The sequence below is a fragment of the Neofelis nebulosa genome, chromosome 6 (genome assembly GCF_028018385.1).
Source record: "Neofelis nebulosa isolate mNeoNeb1 chromosome 6, mNeoNeb1.pri, whole genome shotgun sequence".
Lineage (NCBI taxonomy): Eukaryota > Metazoa > Chordata > Mammalia > Carnivora > Felidae > Neofelis > Neofelis nebulosa.
In genome coordinates, this window is record NC_080787.1 from 147,731,284 (window position 1) to 147,749,733 (window position 18,450).

The 18,450-nt window shown below is 47.2% G+C and overlaps 1 protein-coding gene across 1 annotated transcript in view; it reads left to right on the forward strand.

Annotated features, from left to right (window-relative positions):
- IGF2R (insulin like growth factor 2 receptor) overlaps positions 1-18,450 on the forward strand; it is a 104,225-nt gene that overhangs the window by 16,887 nt on the left and 68,888 nt on the right. Inside the window, exons 2-4 of the mRNA XM_058735827.1 lie at positions 4,169-4,308; positions 14,205-14,326; positions 15,995-16,093. Of these exons, the coding sequence (XP_058591810.1) occupies positions 4,169-4,308; positions 14,205-14,326; positions 15,995-16,093 (361 nt within the window). The remainder of the gene's footprint in view (positions 1-4,168; positions 4,309-14,204; positions 14,327-15,994; positions 16,094-18,450) is intronic.

The following is an 18,450-nucleotide window of genomic DNA, read 5'->3' on the forward strand; positions in this document are numbered from 1 at the left end:
ATCTGTCGTTTTGGAGGCATTTATTGCGACAGGACTTCAACTAAAGTTTTGTGGAATATTTTGTCAGTTTCAGTGTTGTAATTGAAACTATTTTCTGCAAAGTTAAAAACGCTTTTGAAAACTGAAACGAAATGAAGCAGTTCGCTGGAGTGGTTAAGCACTTGCCCTTGGAGCTCAGGTAGACCAGGCACATTTCATGGCTCTGTGGCTTTGGGCAGGGGACTTGGTCTTCTGAGCCTTGGGATCTTTGGCTCCCAGGCCAGGGTGTTCGGGACCGTGGGAGGACGGTGGCTTTGCTGGGAGAGGCGTGCAGAGCCACCGCCCTGGTCCCCCACGGCTTTGTTCCTGGTGGTCCTGGGCCTGCTCGTCATCGTTCTGGGAGGGGAGGCCGTGACCACCCTGAGGAGCCATGCGGCTGGGGACACCTACCAAGAGCCAGCGTTGCATGGTGGGCACTGCCAGTCGTGCTGGCGTCACAGCTGTGGATCGAGAGGACTTACTATGCCTACGTGCATATCTAGAGTCGTCAGGTTTGCATGCAAATGGATTTGGATTTTTGGAGAGTGGGAGGGGGACGTCGGCTGACTACGTTTCACACTCTGGAAAGTGAGGTAGAACGGCAAGGGTCTTGCTTGCTTTTGCTAACTTTTCAAAGCCAAGGTTCTTGCACAGAAGACGTGTCCAGAAGAACAGTTCTCACTGGGAATCGGCTGCGTCCTCTCCTCTGAGGATGTTGGCCGAATGTCGCAAGGCTGGGACAGCGGGCAGGGCTGCTGGTGCTGTTTCCCATTGACCAACTGCTTCCTTGGGCCTTTGTGGTTCTCCCTTGTTACACCTCCTTGTGCCCCGTCCTTTCCCTCGGGGTGGGGGTGGGGGTGGTGTATAGGGTAGAAGCCACGGTGACCTGGAAGACTTGATGCAGATTGGGGTGTTAGAGATTCAAGGAGACGCCCACGGGCTTTCAGACCTGTCTCGTTGCGGGAGATGTTTGTATAGCAGACGTATTCAAGATGTGCCTGCAAGTGTGTGTGTCTGTGTAGACTGCATTTCCACTCAGCTTGCAAATATTTTCTTCCAGACGCTTGGTAGTGTAGATTGGAAACATGCCGTGGCCATTCCGTCATTTTTAAGTGGCGTGGCCAAGGAGTCTTCGAACCTGGGTGTTTCAGGTTGGGTTTGTGAGTGTCATTGAAGGTGCCAGCCTGGAGGGGCTGCCCTGTGGTAGGTGGCTCTGGCAACCCCCAGAAAGAAGCCAGCACCCAAGAACTTTCATAGGGTCCTCATTGCCCCTCACTCCCATAGCCACTTACCATTTTGATAAATCTTGACAAAGCAAATAGGAAATGCAAATGGAGAAAAGAAATAAAATTGGACAGAGCAACAATTTTCTTGCTAGGGACACTGATTTCCAGACAATCAAGACAATCTTCCCCATTTTGCTTCCCCCCCCCCCATCTCTTTTCTGCTCCCTAAACACACACTTTTTACAACTACCTTATTTAAATATCACCTCTGCGAAACCAGCAGCGGAATTCTGTTTTTAAGAAAAGCGTAGCATTTTAGGCGCTGTGTGGATTGCTTTAGAGTTGATTCCTACTAGTTGATTCATTCTAAAATGATACCTTTATGTACCTCGCTCGTATACTCAGGATTGCGAAACACTTTCATGATACCACTATTCAGGTTTTAGATTTGATGTGTTAGTATCCCAGAAAAACATGGCCGTTGCTCTTGAATAAGAGATAAGCATTTTTAAAAAATTAACTGTAATTAATAGAAAAGTTTTGCTAATACTCTGCAAAGTAAAAACACTAGCTTAAAATTTTAAGGAAAGATCCATAGTGTCTTTGAGTGGCCTTCCTTTGTTTCAAGTACTAGATCAAAACTACATTGTTTATACTCTGCAAAGCAAAGCCCCGGTGTAGCCAGCCTCCCCATGTCCTTGACCTTACCTGCTGCTTGCTCTGCTTACCCGTCTCCCTCCAGCCTCATTGCCCTCTTTCCTTTTCTGTCGCGATGCTAAATTCATTCCCTCCTCGGGGCCTAGCAGTGGTCCATCTGCCGGAATATTCTTCCCACCATATCTTCCCGAGTTGCTCCTTTTTGTTGTTCGGGTCCCAGGGAAAACACTATCTCAAGACTTTCCAGGCTCAAGTACGCCCTTGGTCATTTCCTGTCCCACGCTGGTTTGTTTTGTCATTGCACTTGGCGTACCAGCGTGTGAAATGGCTTACCTGTTCATTTTATTTTTGTTTACTGTGTATTTGTTTACCTGTTTATGTTCTGTCCTCCCCTGGAGGGCAGGGGGCTTTTGGTCTCTGATCATCGCTGCACCCCTCAGTGCCTCTGCAGTGAGTACTTAAGAAATATTTGTGAAGCAAATGAGTAAAGAAAGGCTAGTGAAGGTCAAAGGAAACAGGCCTTTATTGATGACGTTCTCATGGCTGGTCATACTTGGGTTATTTTCTGTTGTCTTTAGCCCTCTTGACTTTAGGAGATAACTCTAAGGGGTTACTGATAAAGACGCTGAGTTCAAAATTGGTGGATGCCAGAGGGAAGGGGGTGCCTGGGGGCGTAGATAACTTGGGTGGAGGAGAGAGGGAGGAAAAGGTTTCCAGTTACGGAATGAACAAGGCACGGGGATAAAAGGCACAGCACAGGGAATAAAGTCCACGGTATTGTAACAGGTTGTATGGTGGCCGATGGTAACTTCACTTGTGAGCACAGCCTAAGGAAGAGAGAGAATGAATTACCATGTTGCACACTTGAAACTAATTAACATTGTGTGTCAACTAAGCTTGAAAACATAAAAATACAAAATAAAAACAAGAAGCTTAGTTCAATGGTAACTGCTTCTGAGCCTGGCTTTACCTCCCGCCCGCCCGGCCCGTTTTTCAGGTGTCCAGTAGCTGGCTGTCACAACCTCTAGGGGAGCACTCTGGGGTGTTCCTGTCCCTTTGCTTCTTGGCACGGAAATTTTGGTCAGTCCCCACACCTAGGTTCGGGAGAATGCTTGGTTCCTTGCCTGCCACCACCCCGCTCTTGGGGCTGTCTGTTACTGGACAGGGCTGCTGGAGGTGGGCGAGGGGGGGGGGTGGGGGGAGAGGGGGCCCACATCCTTGCAGGGGAGGGCCATGTTGCCTGCTGGGTTGTGGAGTCTTTGTCCTGAGGCCCAGCGGAAGGGGGCTCTGGGAAGTGCATCGCCACTTCTGTGAGCGAGTGCCTTCCGTCATCAAGGTGCTGCTTTGGGGAGATCAGCTCTGGCTACACCTCAGTGGTCTCAGGGTTCAGTGACCTCCAGGTGTCCCCCCCACCCCCCCCACTCCAACAACTCCTAAGCCGTCTCTCCAGCGACTGTTGAATTTAATACAGTATCTTTGCATTTTGCAAGGAACTTTTTCGTTGCTTTCCTCATTTCCTGTCTTTAGCCTTGCTGAGGAAATGACCCCTGTTTTACAAAAACGACAAAACATTCTCCCCAGGAAGAGTAGAGAATGGAGAATAATTGCTTTGACAGACCGGACAAGCCATCATTTTGTCCCAAGTGTGCAGATTGCCTCCTTAACAAGTACTCGGTGTTTACTTGGCAGAGGTTTGAACGGAGAGTGTTTGAATGCCTGTAAAATGCTTGATGTAGTGGGTCCAGCTTAAGTAAAGTTTGTCTGATTTTGAAGCCAATGGTTGATTCATTGCACCACTTTGTCTTGTCCCTTTGGATGTGAACTGTAGCCGTAAGAGGTAAAACCGGAGACTGTCTTTCATGCCATCGCTAGTGTTTATATAGAATAACCAAAGTTTAAAACAATTCTTTGGCTCTTCAGCATTCCAGTGCTGATTGGAAAGGTTGCGATCTTATATTCAACATGATTCTGGGGCAGTTACTTATGTGAGTTGATACTGTTTAATGGTAGAGTTTAAGTATTTTGATGATGGTCAGTCTTGTGGCAGCTTCAGGGCGGACTGAACCAGCGCAAGGTGGTATTTAGTGGTTTCTGCCCTGGCTTCTGTTCAACTTAACATAGTTTGACTTTAGTATTTTTTGGCTAATGAAAGTGTGTCTTTTAGGTTGTGGCAGTCTTAAGTAAATGTGGCTTGCATGTGAAGCCAGGGAGAAGCTTAATTATTGGCAGATCAGTGACAGTGACAAATTGTTTTTCTTCCTTTCTAGTTATACATGGGAAGCTGTTGATACCAAAAATAACATGCTTTATAAGATCAGCATCTGTGGAAATCTGGATATTGCCCAGTGTGGGCAAGCAAGTGCTGTTTGTATGTACGACTCCAAGACAAGCAGCTATCACTCTGTGGGTAAGTAGAAAGTTCTCCTTACTTTACCGGTTGTGTGGGATCCCAGTTTTGCAAAAATGACTATGTACATAGAGCTGTCTACACGTATGCTTATATGTGCTTATATACATTTTTCATCTTTTATAATAAAGTGGTAACAATTTTAGATGTCCAGTGTGAGATCAGATTAGCTTACTTCCATCTAGTGGATACTGTTGGCCAATCATGAAGAATTGTGCACATTTGTATCTATTGATACAGAAGGATGTTTCTTATATGGCTCTGCCTTCTTATGTTTTTCTTAAACCCCATCTTTACTTTCTCCCTGCTTCACACTTACTTCTTCCAGCTGGTGCCCAGCCCCCGACCCGCTTCTACCCTTCAGGTTGTCCGTATTCACATGGGACAAGAGGTGGTCACCAGTTTTCAGCTTATATTAAAAATTAAATAGTCCTGAGAACCACCAATCCAAGAGAAAGAAGTGCAGACTTTTCTTTCCCAGGACTCATTTCATTTCCCCAAATGCCCTCCTTTGGGGTTAGGATCCGTTTCTTACTGGTGAGGATGAGGGGCCCAAGGTGGCCAACAGCAGCCGCCCTACCAAGTTACAGGGAACAGCAAAGGGCGTGGGGTGGGGAGGCTTAAAGGAAGAGACACAGGGCAGGGCTCCACATGGCAGCCCTTTCTCTTGGTTGGTCCGTGGATGTCCGTCGTGACCTTCGACCAACACAGTTTGAACGGTGCAATGTGACCGTGAAGGACAGTCATGAAACAAAGGCCTGCGTGTGACTGGGGACAGGGTGGTAGCTGGGAGAGGGCACTCAGGTGTTTGCAGTTGGGAGGGTCAGCTTGCCGTGGTAGCTCTGTCGTTTTTAATGAAAACGCCTAAACACGGTTAAAAGGGCTTTTTAGAAAGTAATGTTTAGAGCGATAAGAGTAAGGTCTGTGAGGTCTGCTGGTAGAGGCAGCTTCTCTTAGTTTCTTCTCTTCTGACGGGGACACTGTCTAGATTGGAAACACTGGTAAGAGGGGGTTGAGGCTCAGGACAGAGGTCTGAGAAAGCGCCATGTTATTCTGAAGTCGTGGGTTGGACAAATTGTATTTTCTCATAGATTTAAAAACTTGCAAATGATATGGCCAACTTCCTGCTGTTCTGTTTTGATGCTTCATGAAGGAGGGCACTAGTGGGCCTGTTGGTCAGGGTTACTCAGGTTTCCAGAAAAAGGAAAGGTAGTTTTCCTCTTGACTTCACTATAATTTTTGACTACAGTGTTTCCAACTGATGAAATACAGTGTAGCAGATGGCTATTGGATATAGACAGGTAAATTGCTAGAGGTATGATTTGTGAAGCTAGGTTGGCTGGACAGAATTTGACAATGACCAAGTTGAGTTGGCTTTGAAAACCAGGCGGGAGAGTCGATCTTTTCTGAGATGTTGGTAGTGGATCCATCATAGATTCTGTGTGACAGTAATGGGGGAGGTGATCTGATAAAATGCATTTTTAGGAAGCTGGGCCCAATGGAATAGGAGAGGTTGGTTAAAGGGGAGAAGCCAGAGGTAACTAGATGAATTGAAAGCCAAGTTACAGGTTGATTAAGATACAAACTAGCAGTTTCTGGTCTCTGGTCTCATTTTAATCCCAGACACACACGACAGATACTTTCCCCTGAACTTCACACTCCCAGAGGGAGAGGACATACGCTGGGTAATGGAGACTTTCAGCATCGCCCTGTCCTTCACCTCAGGAAAGCAAACTAGTAGAAGTGGGTGCAAATGACTTTCACACTAGCACAGAGATAATCTTGAGTCAGATCTAGGTCTGCTAATTTGTATTATATAATGGAAATAACCGACTGTGTTATTATGAATTTGGTTTTGGGGCGCCTGGGTGGCTCAGTCAGTTGAGTGTCCGACTTCTCAAGTCATGATCTCATGGTTCGTGGGTTCAAGCCCCACGTTGCGCTCTTTGCTGACAGCTCAGAGCCTGGAGCCTGCTTCCGATTCTCTGTCTCCTTTTTTCTCTCTGGCCCTCCCCCACTCACACTCTGTCTCTCTCACAAATAAATATGAAAAAAATTTTTAAAAAATTTGGTTTCATAACTAAATAATAACTAAATTTGTTATGCGCTTATGTGCCAGGCATTATGTTTTTAAGTAAAATATCTTCTTCAGCTTATTCAGCAACTTTTTGAAGTAGGTGACTCCATTTCCCTGATTTTATAAATGAAGAAACTGAAGCACAAAGTAGATACAGGAGCTTGTCAGAGGTTGCATGATTATGGACGTGAATGCTGACAGGCAAGCTCCAGAGCCTGTGTCCTTATTTGAGGCCGTGTTGCTTTGTGAGTTATAGGGTCACATCGGACAGTTCGAGAGGTGATATGCGGAACCACGGTGGGAAGTCTGAACTCCCGGCTCTGAGAGGGCAGCTGAGAAACTAACTTCCTATGAACTTGTTAGAAAGGAAAAAAAATGTGAATTCTGAAAACAGCTACAAAAACTGGAGCTCCCAATAGGCAGGAGAACAGAAAAGCTAGGAAAGCAATAGATCAAAATATATATGAGAAGTTAATGCATAACCAAAAGTTTGGGTGTAATTTAGCAATTTATCTATTAGGAAACAGCTTTAGACCTCTCCTTCGTACCCTATAACAGAAATTACAGATCAGTTAAAATTAAAGTAAAATGATTAGAACATCGGGAAGAAATGTAGCAAAACAGATATATAATCTAGGGGTGGTAGGAGCTTCTCTTAATAAATGATTAGAAAAACACACAGCCTGGGGCACCTGGGTGGCTCAGTCACCGAGGTGACTCTTGGTGTCCTGTCCGACTCTTGGTATTGGCTCAGGTCATGATTTCACAGTTTGTGAGATCAAGCCCCGTGTCGGGCTCTGTGCTGACAGTGCAGAGCCCGCTTGGGATTCTCTCTCTCCGTCTCTCTGCCCCTCCCTGCCTCAAAATAAGTAAATACACTTAAAAAAAGGTTGGGGGCGGGGGCGGGGTGCAGGCGAAGGACCAAGAACCCAAGGAAAAATGGCAGTCTGAAGACTGGCGGTTTACAATAGAAGAAATCCAAGATGCTCAGTACAACTTCATTCGTAAGCCAGGTATAAATGCAAATCGGAGCAATAATGAAATCTCATTTTTTCTTCTATCAAATGTGCAGAAAGTTTAAACGGGAAGATGGTGGTTCTGTAACCCTTTGGGAAGGTTAATCATCGATGTGCGTTAGTGCCCACAAAGGCCGTTTCTGTTCTTAGAAACGGATAGTGAGACCTCAACTTTGGTTTAAACAACACTACATCAGTTTTGATTTAAAAAATCTTGCATTAGTTCTTACTTAGGCAAACGGTACTGCTACGTATATAAATCTAGCAGAGTTCAGCAGCCATTTGTAGGGGACCCGTGAACACCATTTGGTTCTGTTTACGACCTAGTTGGACACCTTCACCACAACTTAAAACGACGTATACGTTTCCCCTATTTGATTTCCTTTTAAAGTACTTCAGGTGTCTGATCTGAAAGTTAGAACTTAGGCACTAACAATAATTACAAGTCTAATAGTTGAAACTTCTCATAAGCCTGAAATTCTCTTAGAATTTCTAAGTTCTAGTACTGTGTCACCCGTCTCAATCAGTTGCGACTCAGTTGTAACCTGTGGGTTGGAGTCATAACATTGAACATTGCAAGTCGGTAGAAATACTATGCTTACATTCCTCCTGACATCCCAAATGCTAATTCTTTGGCCTTAGTTGAGTTAATCTTTCTGAGGGCTAAAAAACTATGTATATCTACTTCAGGAAACCTGTTAGCACATGTAGCTGAAGTAACATACCCACCAGGGAAGGGTGGTAATTGCGGTTACTTACCGTCAAAGCCTCGGATTCTGACCGGCTTCTTGCTGGTGACCTGGGTAGGACACAGTGAATCCGGTTGTCGTTGCCGCATCAAGTGACTTCCTTTACTCTCAGGAGGCTGGCCCCTGACTTCAGATGCTAGTTGGATGGTTTGATTCTTGTGCGCACTGGGGGAAATCTATGACAGTCATTCAGGTTGATCGCTGCACTGAATTTTGCATCTCTGACTCCTAAGATGTGAAAATCTCTTTTCCTCTTAAGCCCTGTATTCTTTCCTTTTTAAAAAAAAAACATATAATTCTATTGGATATTTAAGATGATATCTGGGAGAGTTTTAGATAGAACTCCTGTTTCTGTCTTACGGCCTCTCCTGAGAGTCTGGCAATAATATCTGTTAGACTTTAAAACCCAGATTCCCATAACCTACTTTTGTAAATCTTAACCAGTAGAGGAATTAGTACTGTATACAGATTTTTTGTACAAGTTTTTTTTTTTTTTTTTTTTTTTTGTAGCATTGTTAACTGTGGCAAATGTGCTGGCCCACCCTAACTATATGGGGATAGTTGAACAAGTTGTATATTTTATTCAGATTTACTTGGTCAAGTCACATCTGAAAAGATATACGTATAAATTATATTTTGAAACAGCCAACACTTAATATTCATTTATTTATTTGTAACAAATACTTGAATGACTCAGTCACTAAAACAGACAAAAATCCCTTTTCTTGTGGAGCTTACATACTAGTAGTTGAGTGGGAGACAAACACAAATACTGGCTAGGTAGCGTATTAGAGTATGATGGATGTAAAAAAGAAAAGGAGGGACAGTCAGGAGTGCTGGAGGTCTCGGGAGTGTGTGTGTTCAAGAATATTAAACGGGGTAAGTGTCGCTGAGAAAGTGACATTTAAGCAAAGACTTGGAGCTGAGGGAGTCAGGTGGCTCTGGGGGAGCAGCCAGTGCAAGGGACGGAGGGGGGAGTATCAGAGAGGGGAGGGTAATTGGTGGTAGCAAGAATAGAAATCTCTTTTGAAGAGTGTTAATACAAAGAGGGGCAGCAAAATGAGGCAGCAGCTGGAGGGAAAAATCGGGCAGTGAGGAGGATTCTTGGTTTGGTGAAAGGACACGTGAATAGTACACGTTGAAGGACACGACACAATAAAGAAGGGAAAGTGGGTAACGGGGGAAGCCTTGCTGGAGCACATTGGTGACTAGCACGGGGAGGGCTGTCTGCCTGTCTGACAGGCCCTGATCGAGGTGTTGGGGAGGCCCGGTGGCCGTGCGGTGGGCCCTGAGGCCGCCTGCGAAGTTGGGACCGCCGGGGCTTGCGGCCTCAGCGAGGCCGAGTTGCGAGCTCGGCTGGGCTCGGCCGGGGGCGCCGAGGGTTGCAGGCGAGGCCTGGTAGGCCTGGAGCGCGGCCTGGTCTGGCGGGCTCTGGTGAGCGCGGCCTGGCGCGCAGGGTCTGCAGGACCCGGCGCGGCCTGGCCTGTAGAGCGTGGCCTGGTCTGGCGGGTACGGGCGAGCGTGGCCTGGTGGGCCTGGCGCGCAGGGTCTGCAGGACCCGGCGCGGCCTGGCCTGTAGAGCGTGGCCTGGTCTGGCGGGTACGGGCGAGCGTGGCCTGGCGGGCCCCCTGGTGCGCAGGGTCGGGAGGACCGGACGCGGCCTGGCCGGTAGAGCGTGGCCTGGTCTGGCGGGTCCGGGTGAGTGCGGCCTGGTCTGGCGGGCCCGGGCGAGCGCGGCCTGGAGGGCCCGGCCTGGAGAGCGCTGTCTGGCGGACCCAGCGCGTGGTCTGGCGGACCCGGCGCGGTCTGGGGGACCTGGCCTGGAGACCGAGGTCTGGCAGACTCGCCACGGCCTGGCGGGCCCGGCAAGCACGGTTTGGTCTGGCGGGCCCAGGCGAGCGCGGCCTGGTCTGGCGGGCCCGGCCTGGGGACCGCGGTCTGGCGGGCCTGGCGCGCGCAGCCTGGTCTGGAGGACCCGGCCTGGAGAGCGCGGCCTGGAGGACCCGGCGCGGTCTAGTCTGGTGGGGCCTCGCCAGCGCGGTCTGGTCTGGTGGGCCCGGGCGAGCTCGGCCTGGTCTGGCGGACCTGGCCTGGAGAGCGCGGTCTGGAGGACCCGGCGCGGCCTGGCGGGCCCTGGTGAGCGTGGCCTGGCGGGCCTGGTACGCAGGGTCTGTAGGACCCGGCGCGGCCTGGCCTGGAGAGCGCGGCCTGGTCTGGCGGACCCGGCTTGGAGAGCGCCGTCTGGTGGGCCTGGCGCGCGTGGCCTGGTTTGGAGGACCCGGCCTGGAGACCGTGGTCTGGAGGACCTGGCGCGCGCGGCCCGGCGCGGTCCGGAGGACCCGGCGCGATCTGGCGGGCCCGGCGAGCGCGGCCTGGTCTGGCGGGCCCAGCGAGCGCGGCCTGGTCTGGCGGACCCGGCTTGGAGAGCGCGGTCTGGAGGACCTGGCGCGCGCGGTCTGGCGGGCCTGGCGCGGTCCGGCGGGCCCAGCGCGCGGTCTGGAGGACCCAGCGCGCGGTCTGGCGGGCCCAGCGCGCGGTCTGGCGGACCCAGCGCGGTCTGGCGGACCCGGCCTGGAGAGCGCGGTCTGGAGGACCCGGCGCGGCCTGGCGGGCCCGGGCGAGCGCGGCCTGGTCTGGCGGGCCCGGCCTGGAGACCGCGGTCTGGCGGGCCTGGCGCGCGCAGCCTGGTCTGGAGGACCCGGCCTGGAGAGCGCGGCCTGGAGGACCCGGCGCGGTCTGGTCTGGTGGGGCCCCGCCAGTGCGGTCTGGTCTGGCGGACCCGGCCTGGAGAGCGTGGTCTGGCGGGCCCGGCGCGCGGTCTGGAGGACCCGGCGCGGTCTGGCGGGCCCGGCGAGCGCGGCCCAGCCCATTTGGCGCCGTCCTCGGGAGCTGGCCGTGGGCCTGGCGTGCTGGCCGCGGCCCCGCAGTCCTCACCCGGCTCTCGTCCGGGGAGGACGGCCAGGCTGGCCGGTTGCCGCGGTTGTCTGCCGCGGTTCGCTGCGGCCTCTCCCCGAGTGCCCCGGTTGGCAGCCGGTCCCGGCCACCGGGTGGAGTGGGCAGAGGAAGAAGGCGAGGTGGACAGGCGGGTGCGATGCTGATGGGGGCCTGGCGCTTAGGGATGCTGGTGCCCAGTGCCGCGGCGGCAGAGGTTGGCTGGATCCCTCCCAGCCCGAGGCCAGGGCCCTCCGCGTTTCCTTTTCAGGGCGGACCCAGCTGTTATGAGGAGCCCCCGGGAGCTCTGGGCACAGGGCCGGAAGGGGCCGCTGTGTGGGGGGACAGGAGGCGCGGGGGAGGGTCTTCAAGGTGGGGGGGGCTGCGGCCTGTGAGCGCCCCCTTCTGGCCACAGCGCTTGCCGCTTCCTGTGGTCCTTGCCCGCCCTCCGTGTCTCCTGGAGCGCAGCGCTGCGGGGGCGCGTCGAAGCCCCGCCCCGTCTCCCGGCCCTAGACCCGCCTGCCGTAGGCGGGGCTTACGGGCGCTGTCCACGGGGCGCTGTCCTCGGTCCCGGAGACTCCTCTGGGCTTGTGTGCTCTTTTGGTCGAGGAAAAAGATTTTCGGACAGATCCCGGGAAGTTTAGGGGAGAGAGCGATTCAGGTGGACCTTTGCACAAAGGCAGGCGGGCAGGCAGTCAGGAGAAAGAACCAATGTACTGTGAGCCTGGTGCTCTGGGGGTAGCTCTGAAATCCATTATCCTCTCTCCACTGGCATCTTAATTTTGACCCCTCCCCCTCTTCTTCCTCCTTTATTTCTTTTCAAAAAAAGATATCAGGTATTTGTATCGAAATGGACCAGTTATAATCCTGAGTTTATGATACGCAGTGATAACTAATACACGGGCTAACCTTTTTCTGTTTTTTAATTAATTAATTAATTAATTAATTAATTTCTGTTTTGGATAATGTAATGAACCCCATCTCTAACAGAATCTAGGAACCTGAGAATAACCACTGTCTCTGTGTTTTCCTCACTACCCCTCCCCCCGCCACCGTTTCCCTTCCCTGGGAGTAATAATTAGCCTATATTTAAATTTTTCTTCCTTTTCTTTGTCTCTGTGTCTCTGCCTCTCAAAAGTGTGTGTGTGTGTGTGTGTGTGTGTGTGTATGTGCCCGATATTTTTAACTCTGTACAAAGCATATATGTAATTTTGGGGGCCTTAAAGTGGTAACAACAATATTATGTTTCTAAAGATGGAGCGTATTGTTATCTTTCACCATGGTTTGTTCCTACTAACACTTTTGTGATATTATGTGGCTCTCCCAAAGGTAAGTTATCCATGGTTCTATTGATGGGCATTTGGGTTGTTTCCACGGTTTTGCTAGTGTGAGGAACATGAGATGTTCTTTCATTTGTTTCTTGTTATACGTATATGTGTATGGTTTTCTTCTGTGTATGTACATAAGAGTTGAATATGTAGGTCACAGGATACACGGATATTAGGACATAATGCCATGCGGAGGCAACAAAGGCATGCTAGGCCATCTCTTTTCCAACACTTGGTATTCAACTTTTGTCAGTGGGATGGTTGTAATCAGTATGCCATGTGTTCTCAATATGTAATTCCTTGATCAGTAGGGGTGTTGTACATCTCTTCGTGTATTTACTGACATGGTTTTCTTCCCTTTGGTCATATCTGGTTCATTTTATATTGGGTTATTTATTGCATGTGACCTATTCTACCTTTCTAGAAGCTTTAGAATTTTTACGTTTGATATTAAAATTTACCATGACATGACTAGGTGTGGGTCTTTCCTCATTGTCTTCTTTTTGTATGTTATTTCAGTTAGAGGTTATTTTGTTTCATTTTCTAGGATTATAAAATTTTTTTCCTTTCCTTTTTTTTTTTTTTTTTTTTTGGCGTGTGAGTGTATATATTTTTGATGCCAATTCTTTGCCAGTTCTGTATATCTCCCAGTTTAAAACTTGTTTCTGTTTTCCTTAAGCTATTTTTTTTGGTGAATGTAAACTTTTAAATTTACTAAGTCAAATATATTGACATTTTAGAGTTCATGCTTTTGAGTCTTAAATATTTTTCCTACGTTAAGATCTAAAAGGTAATTATGTTTTCTACCAAGAGTTCTATCTAAAGTTTGGTGTTTGATGTTATTTAATTCCTTTAGAGTTGATTTTCATGTACAGTGGTAGGTAGGGATCCAGTTTTTATCTTTTTTCCATTTTGTTTTCAGTTCCATTTATTGAAAGTCTCTTCTTTGCCCACTGATCTATTACTCTGTCACATATCAAGGTTTGATTCACACATGTCTGTGCTCTTTGTCTGTGCTCTTTGTCCTAATCTGCTTATGCCAATTATCAGTATTTGGTATGGAATAGACATTTTATTCTGGATTATTACAGTAATATACCAGGAAAACTGAAATGTAATCACTCCACTTGTTGGCCATTCTAAAGAATTTTGATTTTTGAGGCTGGCACTTGTGTTGAGCACTGGGTGTTCTGTGTAAGTAATGAACCACTAAATTCTACTCCTGAACCCATTGTTACACTATATGTTAACTAGCTAGAATTTAAATAAAAATTTGAAAGAAAAAAATTTTGTTTTGATAGTATATACGATGGGAATTTATTGAAGAACTTGAGCAGTTGAGTTATACGTATATTCTGACTTACGTTTTTGGAGATTGTATCTGTCGAGGTGGATGAGGAGGGAGGATGGCGAGGGACAGGAGTGGAGCAAGGGGACCAATTCTATGCTGCTGCCAGAGTGTAGGTGAGGGATGGTAGTGATTTTAGTGGCAGCAGTAGTAGAAGTGGAGAGTAGCGGATGGATTTGAGATGGAGAGAAAACCATTAGAGTTTTCCGACTTATTCAATGTGATAGATGAGAGAAAGTTGGGACTCATGTAATGTGTTTGGGTCTTGAACAGCTGGGTGGATGGAGATGCCATTCCTCAGCTGGAGAATTCTGGGGAAGGGACAGCCTGTAAGTTTATGAATTTTCAGATGAATTATGGTACCACTTTTAATTTGCTTATGCTCGGAAATGGCTTTATGGTCATGAATGTTTTATAGCTTGTTCATGCTCTTTCCTTTCCAAATAGGTGATTCTTCTTTGAAAACTGCAACCAGATCTCTTCTGGAATTCAATACAACAGAGACCTGTAAGCAAAACACAAATCACAAAATCCAGACTAGCATCACCTTCTTATGTGGGAAAACTTTGGTGAGTCCGCACAGTCACTTTGTAATGTTCTTTCCTTTTGTTAAAAATGTTTGTCTGTTGGACATTCTTACTACAGTGTCATTCCGGGAAGAATAAGTGAGCAAAGTTAAAAACACAAACTGAAAACCCCAACCAAAACGCCATTGCCATTAAGAACCAATACATAAACAAACCCTAGCCTGTAGTTACAACTTTTAAGTGAAACTTGACCTACATCCTGTATAAAACTACAATTCAAGGTGATTAGCATGTTTAAACTCGAAACACTGTTGAACATTTACATTGCAGGCATAATTTTTTTTTAACACTTATTTTCATGGCATTTTATTATGGTAGTTTTTAGGGCAATGCACTTATTTTTTTAAAAAAGGTTTTTGTTTTCTCATTTACATTAAATTGGAGAGGCCAACATCTATCTAGGAGAAGCCTTGGCCAGCAGACAATGGCCACTAATATCACTTTTTCAAGTATTGCTAGTATCGAAAGGGGACATAAATAATTATTTAAAGCATGATGTTTGTTCTTATCCTCTGTATATTGCATGCGAGTTTTTGCTGTTAATCTCTAGTGTTCAGAAAGGGACTGTCAGTGAATAATTGCTAGCTTTTAGGAGAAGCAATTTATTTTTAATTTTTATTATTTATTTTTTTAAATGAAATTTATTGTCAGATTGGTTTCTATACAACACCCAGTACTCATCCTAGGAGAAGCAATTTATGTACAAGTCTTACGAATGTTCTCTAATCAGAGTAAGAATGCAATAAGGTTGCAGAGTAGAAAAATAAGGTTGAGTGAAACTCATGTGGGTATCAGTTTGCTTTAAAGTATCATTTTAGAATTTGGTGCTGTGACTTCCTGCATCTTCAGACCTATAACGTCTCCTCTGAAGAACTTTAAAAATAGAACTTACATTGTTAATTTTGGACCAGCCTGTCAGTTGCACTGTTGTCTATGTTGAAACCTTGGAAAAAGATCTGTTTGCAGTGATATGAAATATGGAGGTCTGTGCTATAAGCTAGCTGCTGCTTTAATTTTAACTAACTTCCCTCAAGAATTCTGAGTTCACCGTACAAGAACCAGAATTGCGAAGAACTCCCTAGATTTGCATGTGGGCGTATGGAGGTAAATTCAGTATCACGTATCACCCAGCAGCGCTGCGGTTGACCATTTTGGAGTCCACCTTGGTTGCAGTCTGTTAGGAGGGGCTGCCCTTGAGTGTGGGGTGTCTGAAGCAAGGCTGGTGTGTGAACTCAGTCGGGTCCAGATGGGCGTCCGTCCTCAGCTTACAGGAAGTATGAGGTCACATTTTCTGGCTTTGATTTTGTTGGCATTTGGTTAAGAGAACATTTGGAGTTTGAGAGTGGAAGGGCTCTGAGGATTGCATCCCATGAGTTTACTGTGCTTTGCATAGTTGGGGCAGTAGAACAGTTTTGGACCGATTATACCAAAATTCCAGCATGATTTCATGAAGCTTTTGTCTCATAATTTTTGCGTTTGGGAACTTCTTGATGACCTTGATTAACTAAAACAGTTGTGCCCTCCCTCCTCCCCCTCTTCTTTCTGCTTTCAAATTTTCATTAGCCTTTACTGTTTCTAACTTTAAGGGAGAAAAAAAAAAACCTTACATCATGCAGTATCGTAACTTATTTTTACTTTTTTTAAAAATAGGGAACTCCTGAATTTGTAACCGCGACAGACTGTGTGCATTACTTCGAGTGGAGGACCACTGCAGCCTGCAAGAAAGACATATTTAAAGCTAATAAAGAGGTAACGAGGGGGCTCAAGTTCACGTGCTTGACATTCTGGGACCTTTAAGAGTTGAAATATTGGCGCAAACCTTTTGGGGTCAAAATCTTTTTTAGTTTTCAGATTCCATTTGAGCAAAGATAACCGTATGATTTAATTGTTAAAATGAGGCTGGGTGGTTCTTATTTTTAGAACAGGGCATTTAAAACATCACAGGATATGATTAGAAATGGACTGGCTCAGCATCTACTCAGTTGGTTAGTTAGTTCTTGGTTTCTGGTGCTGCGCAACTTGGTGACTAACGTGGTTGAGCTTGTGTTCAGCGGATTCCCTCTTCCTACCGGCCCCATCTCTCCCCCACCGTGGGGCGGCTTCTGGACGCTTTCCGAGTCCAGGCCAGGCGTTCCTAGCCCCTCAGTTCTCTGCCAGTTCACCTCAGAGACTTAGATGGCTCCTGTCGCTCCCTCCACTCTTTTCCTGGTGTTTGCTCAAGTCATTTTTGGTGATTAATGAAGCATCCTCTCCCTGAGCCCAGAGACTCTGAAGCTGGCTCCACTGAGAGCAGACGGCACTCCCCTGCTGCTCCTCCCCTCTTGCCATCCCGAGTCTGAAAGGTGGTGTCCTGTGCTCACCTAGACGACAGCCTTCGTGGGTCATGACTCTCACGTGTCTCCGTTAGTTGTGTGTTCCAAAGGATTCGGTTCACAGACTCTCTCAGGTTCTAGGAACTGACAGATGGGGGGCCATCTGTTATTTTCCGTGATGGCCTAAGATAGTGCCGTTGAAGGAGGGTGAAAAGAGAGATGTTTGTTTTTTGAAAATAAAGCCAAATTAAGTTAAAGAGAATAAGTTATTAGTGGTCTTTCAAATATGGCAGTCTTTAAAAGAAAAGACAGTCCGATAGGAAAGTGGCAGAGGGAAAATGTTGCCTCCCGGAGAGGAGCGTAAGGAATACTCAACGAGAAAGCAGTTTCCATTGTGGGAAGAATGAATGCCTAAGAAAATGACACTGACATTGAGGAGACCAGGTCACATTTAAACCTCGAATTTTAACACTTAGGTTAAGCTGTTTGCCAATATATATCGGTGAATGGCGGGAAAAACATCTCAGGGGCACAGAGACACATGCCTCCTGCTCTCTTTGGGGCCTCAGACCTCTCTGGGCCCCACACATGTCCTCTGGGGCTCTGGTTTTCCAGCCTGAAAGTGCTGCCCATTTTTCCAGTGTTACCTGTGCATCCTGTTACCTCGCCTTGCTGAGCTGACAGTTGTGTCTCCCACCACCTGGGGAAAAATCGCTTCTCAAAATAAATACATACATAGCAACCTATTTTCTGTTTTCTTCATGGTGCAGGTCAGAAGTCACAGGCTGCAGACCCTGGACCAACTCCTGCCCCCTGGCCTGTGTTTGTGCAGCCCCAGAACTAAGAACAGGTTTTACATTTTTATAGGATTAAAAAAAAAAAAAACAAAGAACAACAACAGAAACCTATGTGACTTACGGAGCTTAAAATAACGTGCTCTGTCGCCCTTTATGGGAAATTGAGTGGGCCCCTGTTCTAAATTAGATTTTGGTATGTTAAGGGAGAGGTATAGCCCTCGTTTTTTCTCAAAACGGTGGCATTTCATTTCTCTTGAAAGCTGACGTAAAGATCATGAGCACCATACAGTTTGTCCTCAGTGATACTCTCTTTAGGTCTGGTTGGTAGCTGGGGCTTTATTCATTCAGTTTTCATTTATCAACGCCCTGTCGTGGGCCAAGAAGTAGGAATTTCATTAAATTTTGAAAGGGTTCTTGCTTTCAGAGAACCCATAGACCTATGGTGCGGAGGGCGTGTCTTCATTCACGACCCGGGTTCATCCTGCCTCAGGTACAGGTAAACTGAGGCAGGAAGCACGGAAGAGGACGGTGGCCGCCAAAAAGCAGTGCCGTCGCTGTTAGTAAATCATAATCAAGTAGATTTCCTCTTCTCTGTTTTTGGTAAGATCTGATTACACCTTACGGGCTGTGGTATCACTTCAAAAACTAGTAGATGTTTCATGTAAACAAACCAACCAGATTTGGTTTTCACATTTCATTTCTGCTGTCATTTTTGCTTTGTCAGATTTAGAAGAATTTGGTGGGCAAATATCATGGAGTTCCAGACACTGGCTCTCCAGGCTGGCAGAATAATGCTTGTCTAGTGGATCCTGGTTGGTTTTTTTTTTTTAAAGATAATTTCTTTAAAATATCACGGACGGACGTCCCCTTACCGTGGCACTCTTGGGAACACAGGAAATTCAGAACTGGCATGCCAGTGTTCTTACCAGAGTTACATAAATACAGCTAATGTACGTATGGTGCTAACAAGGTTGATTCACTGTGTGGTGTTTGAAGC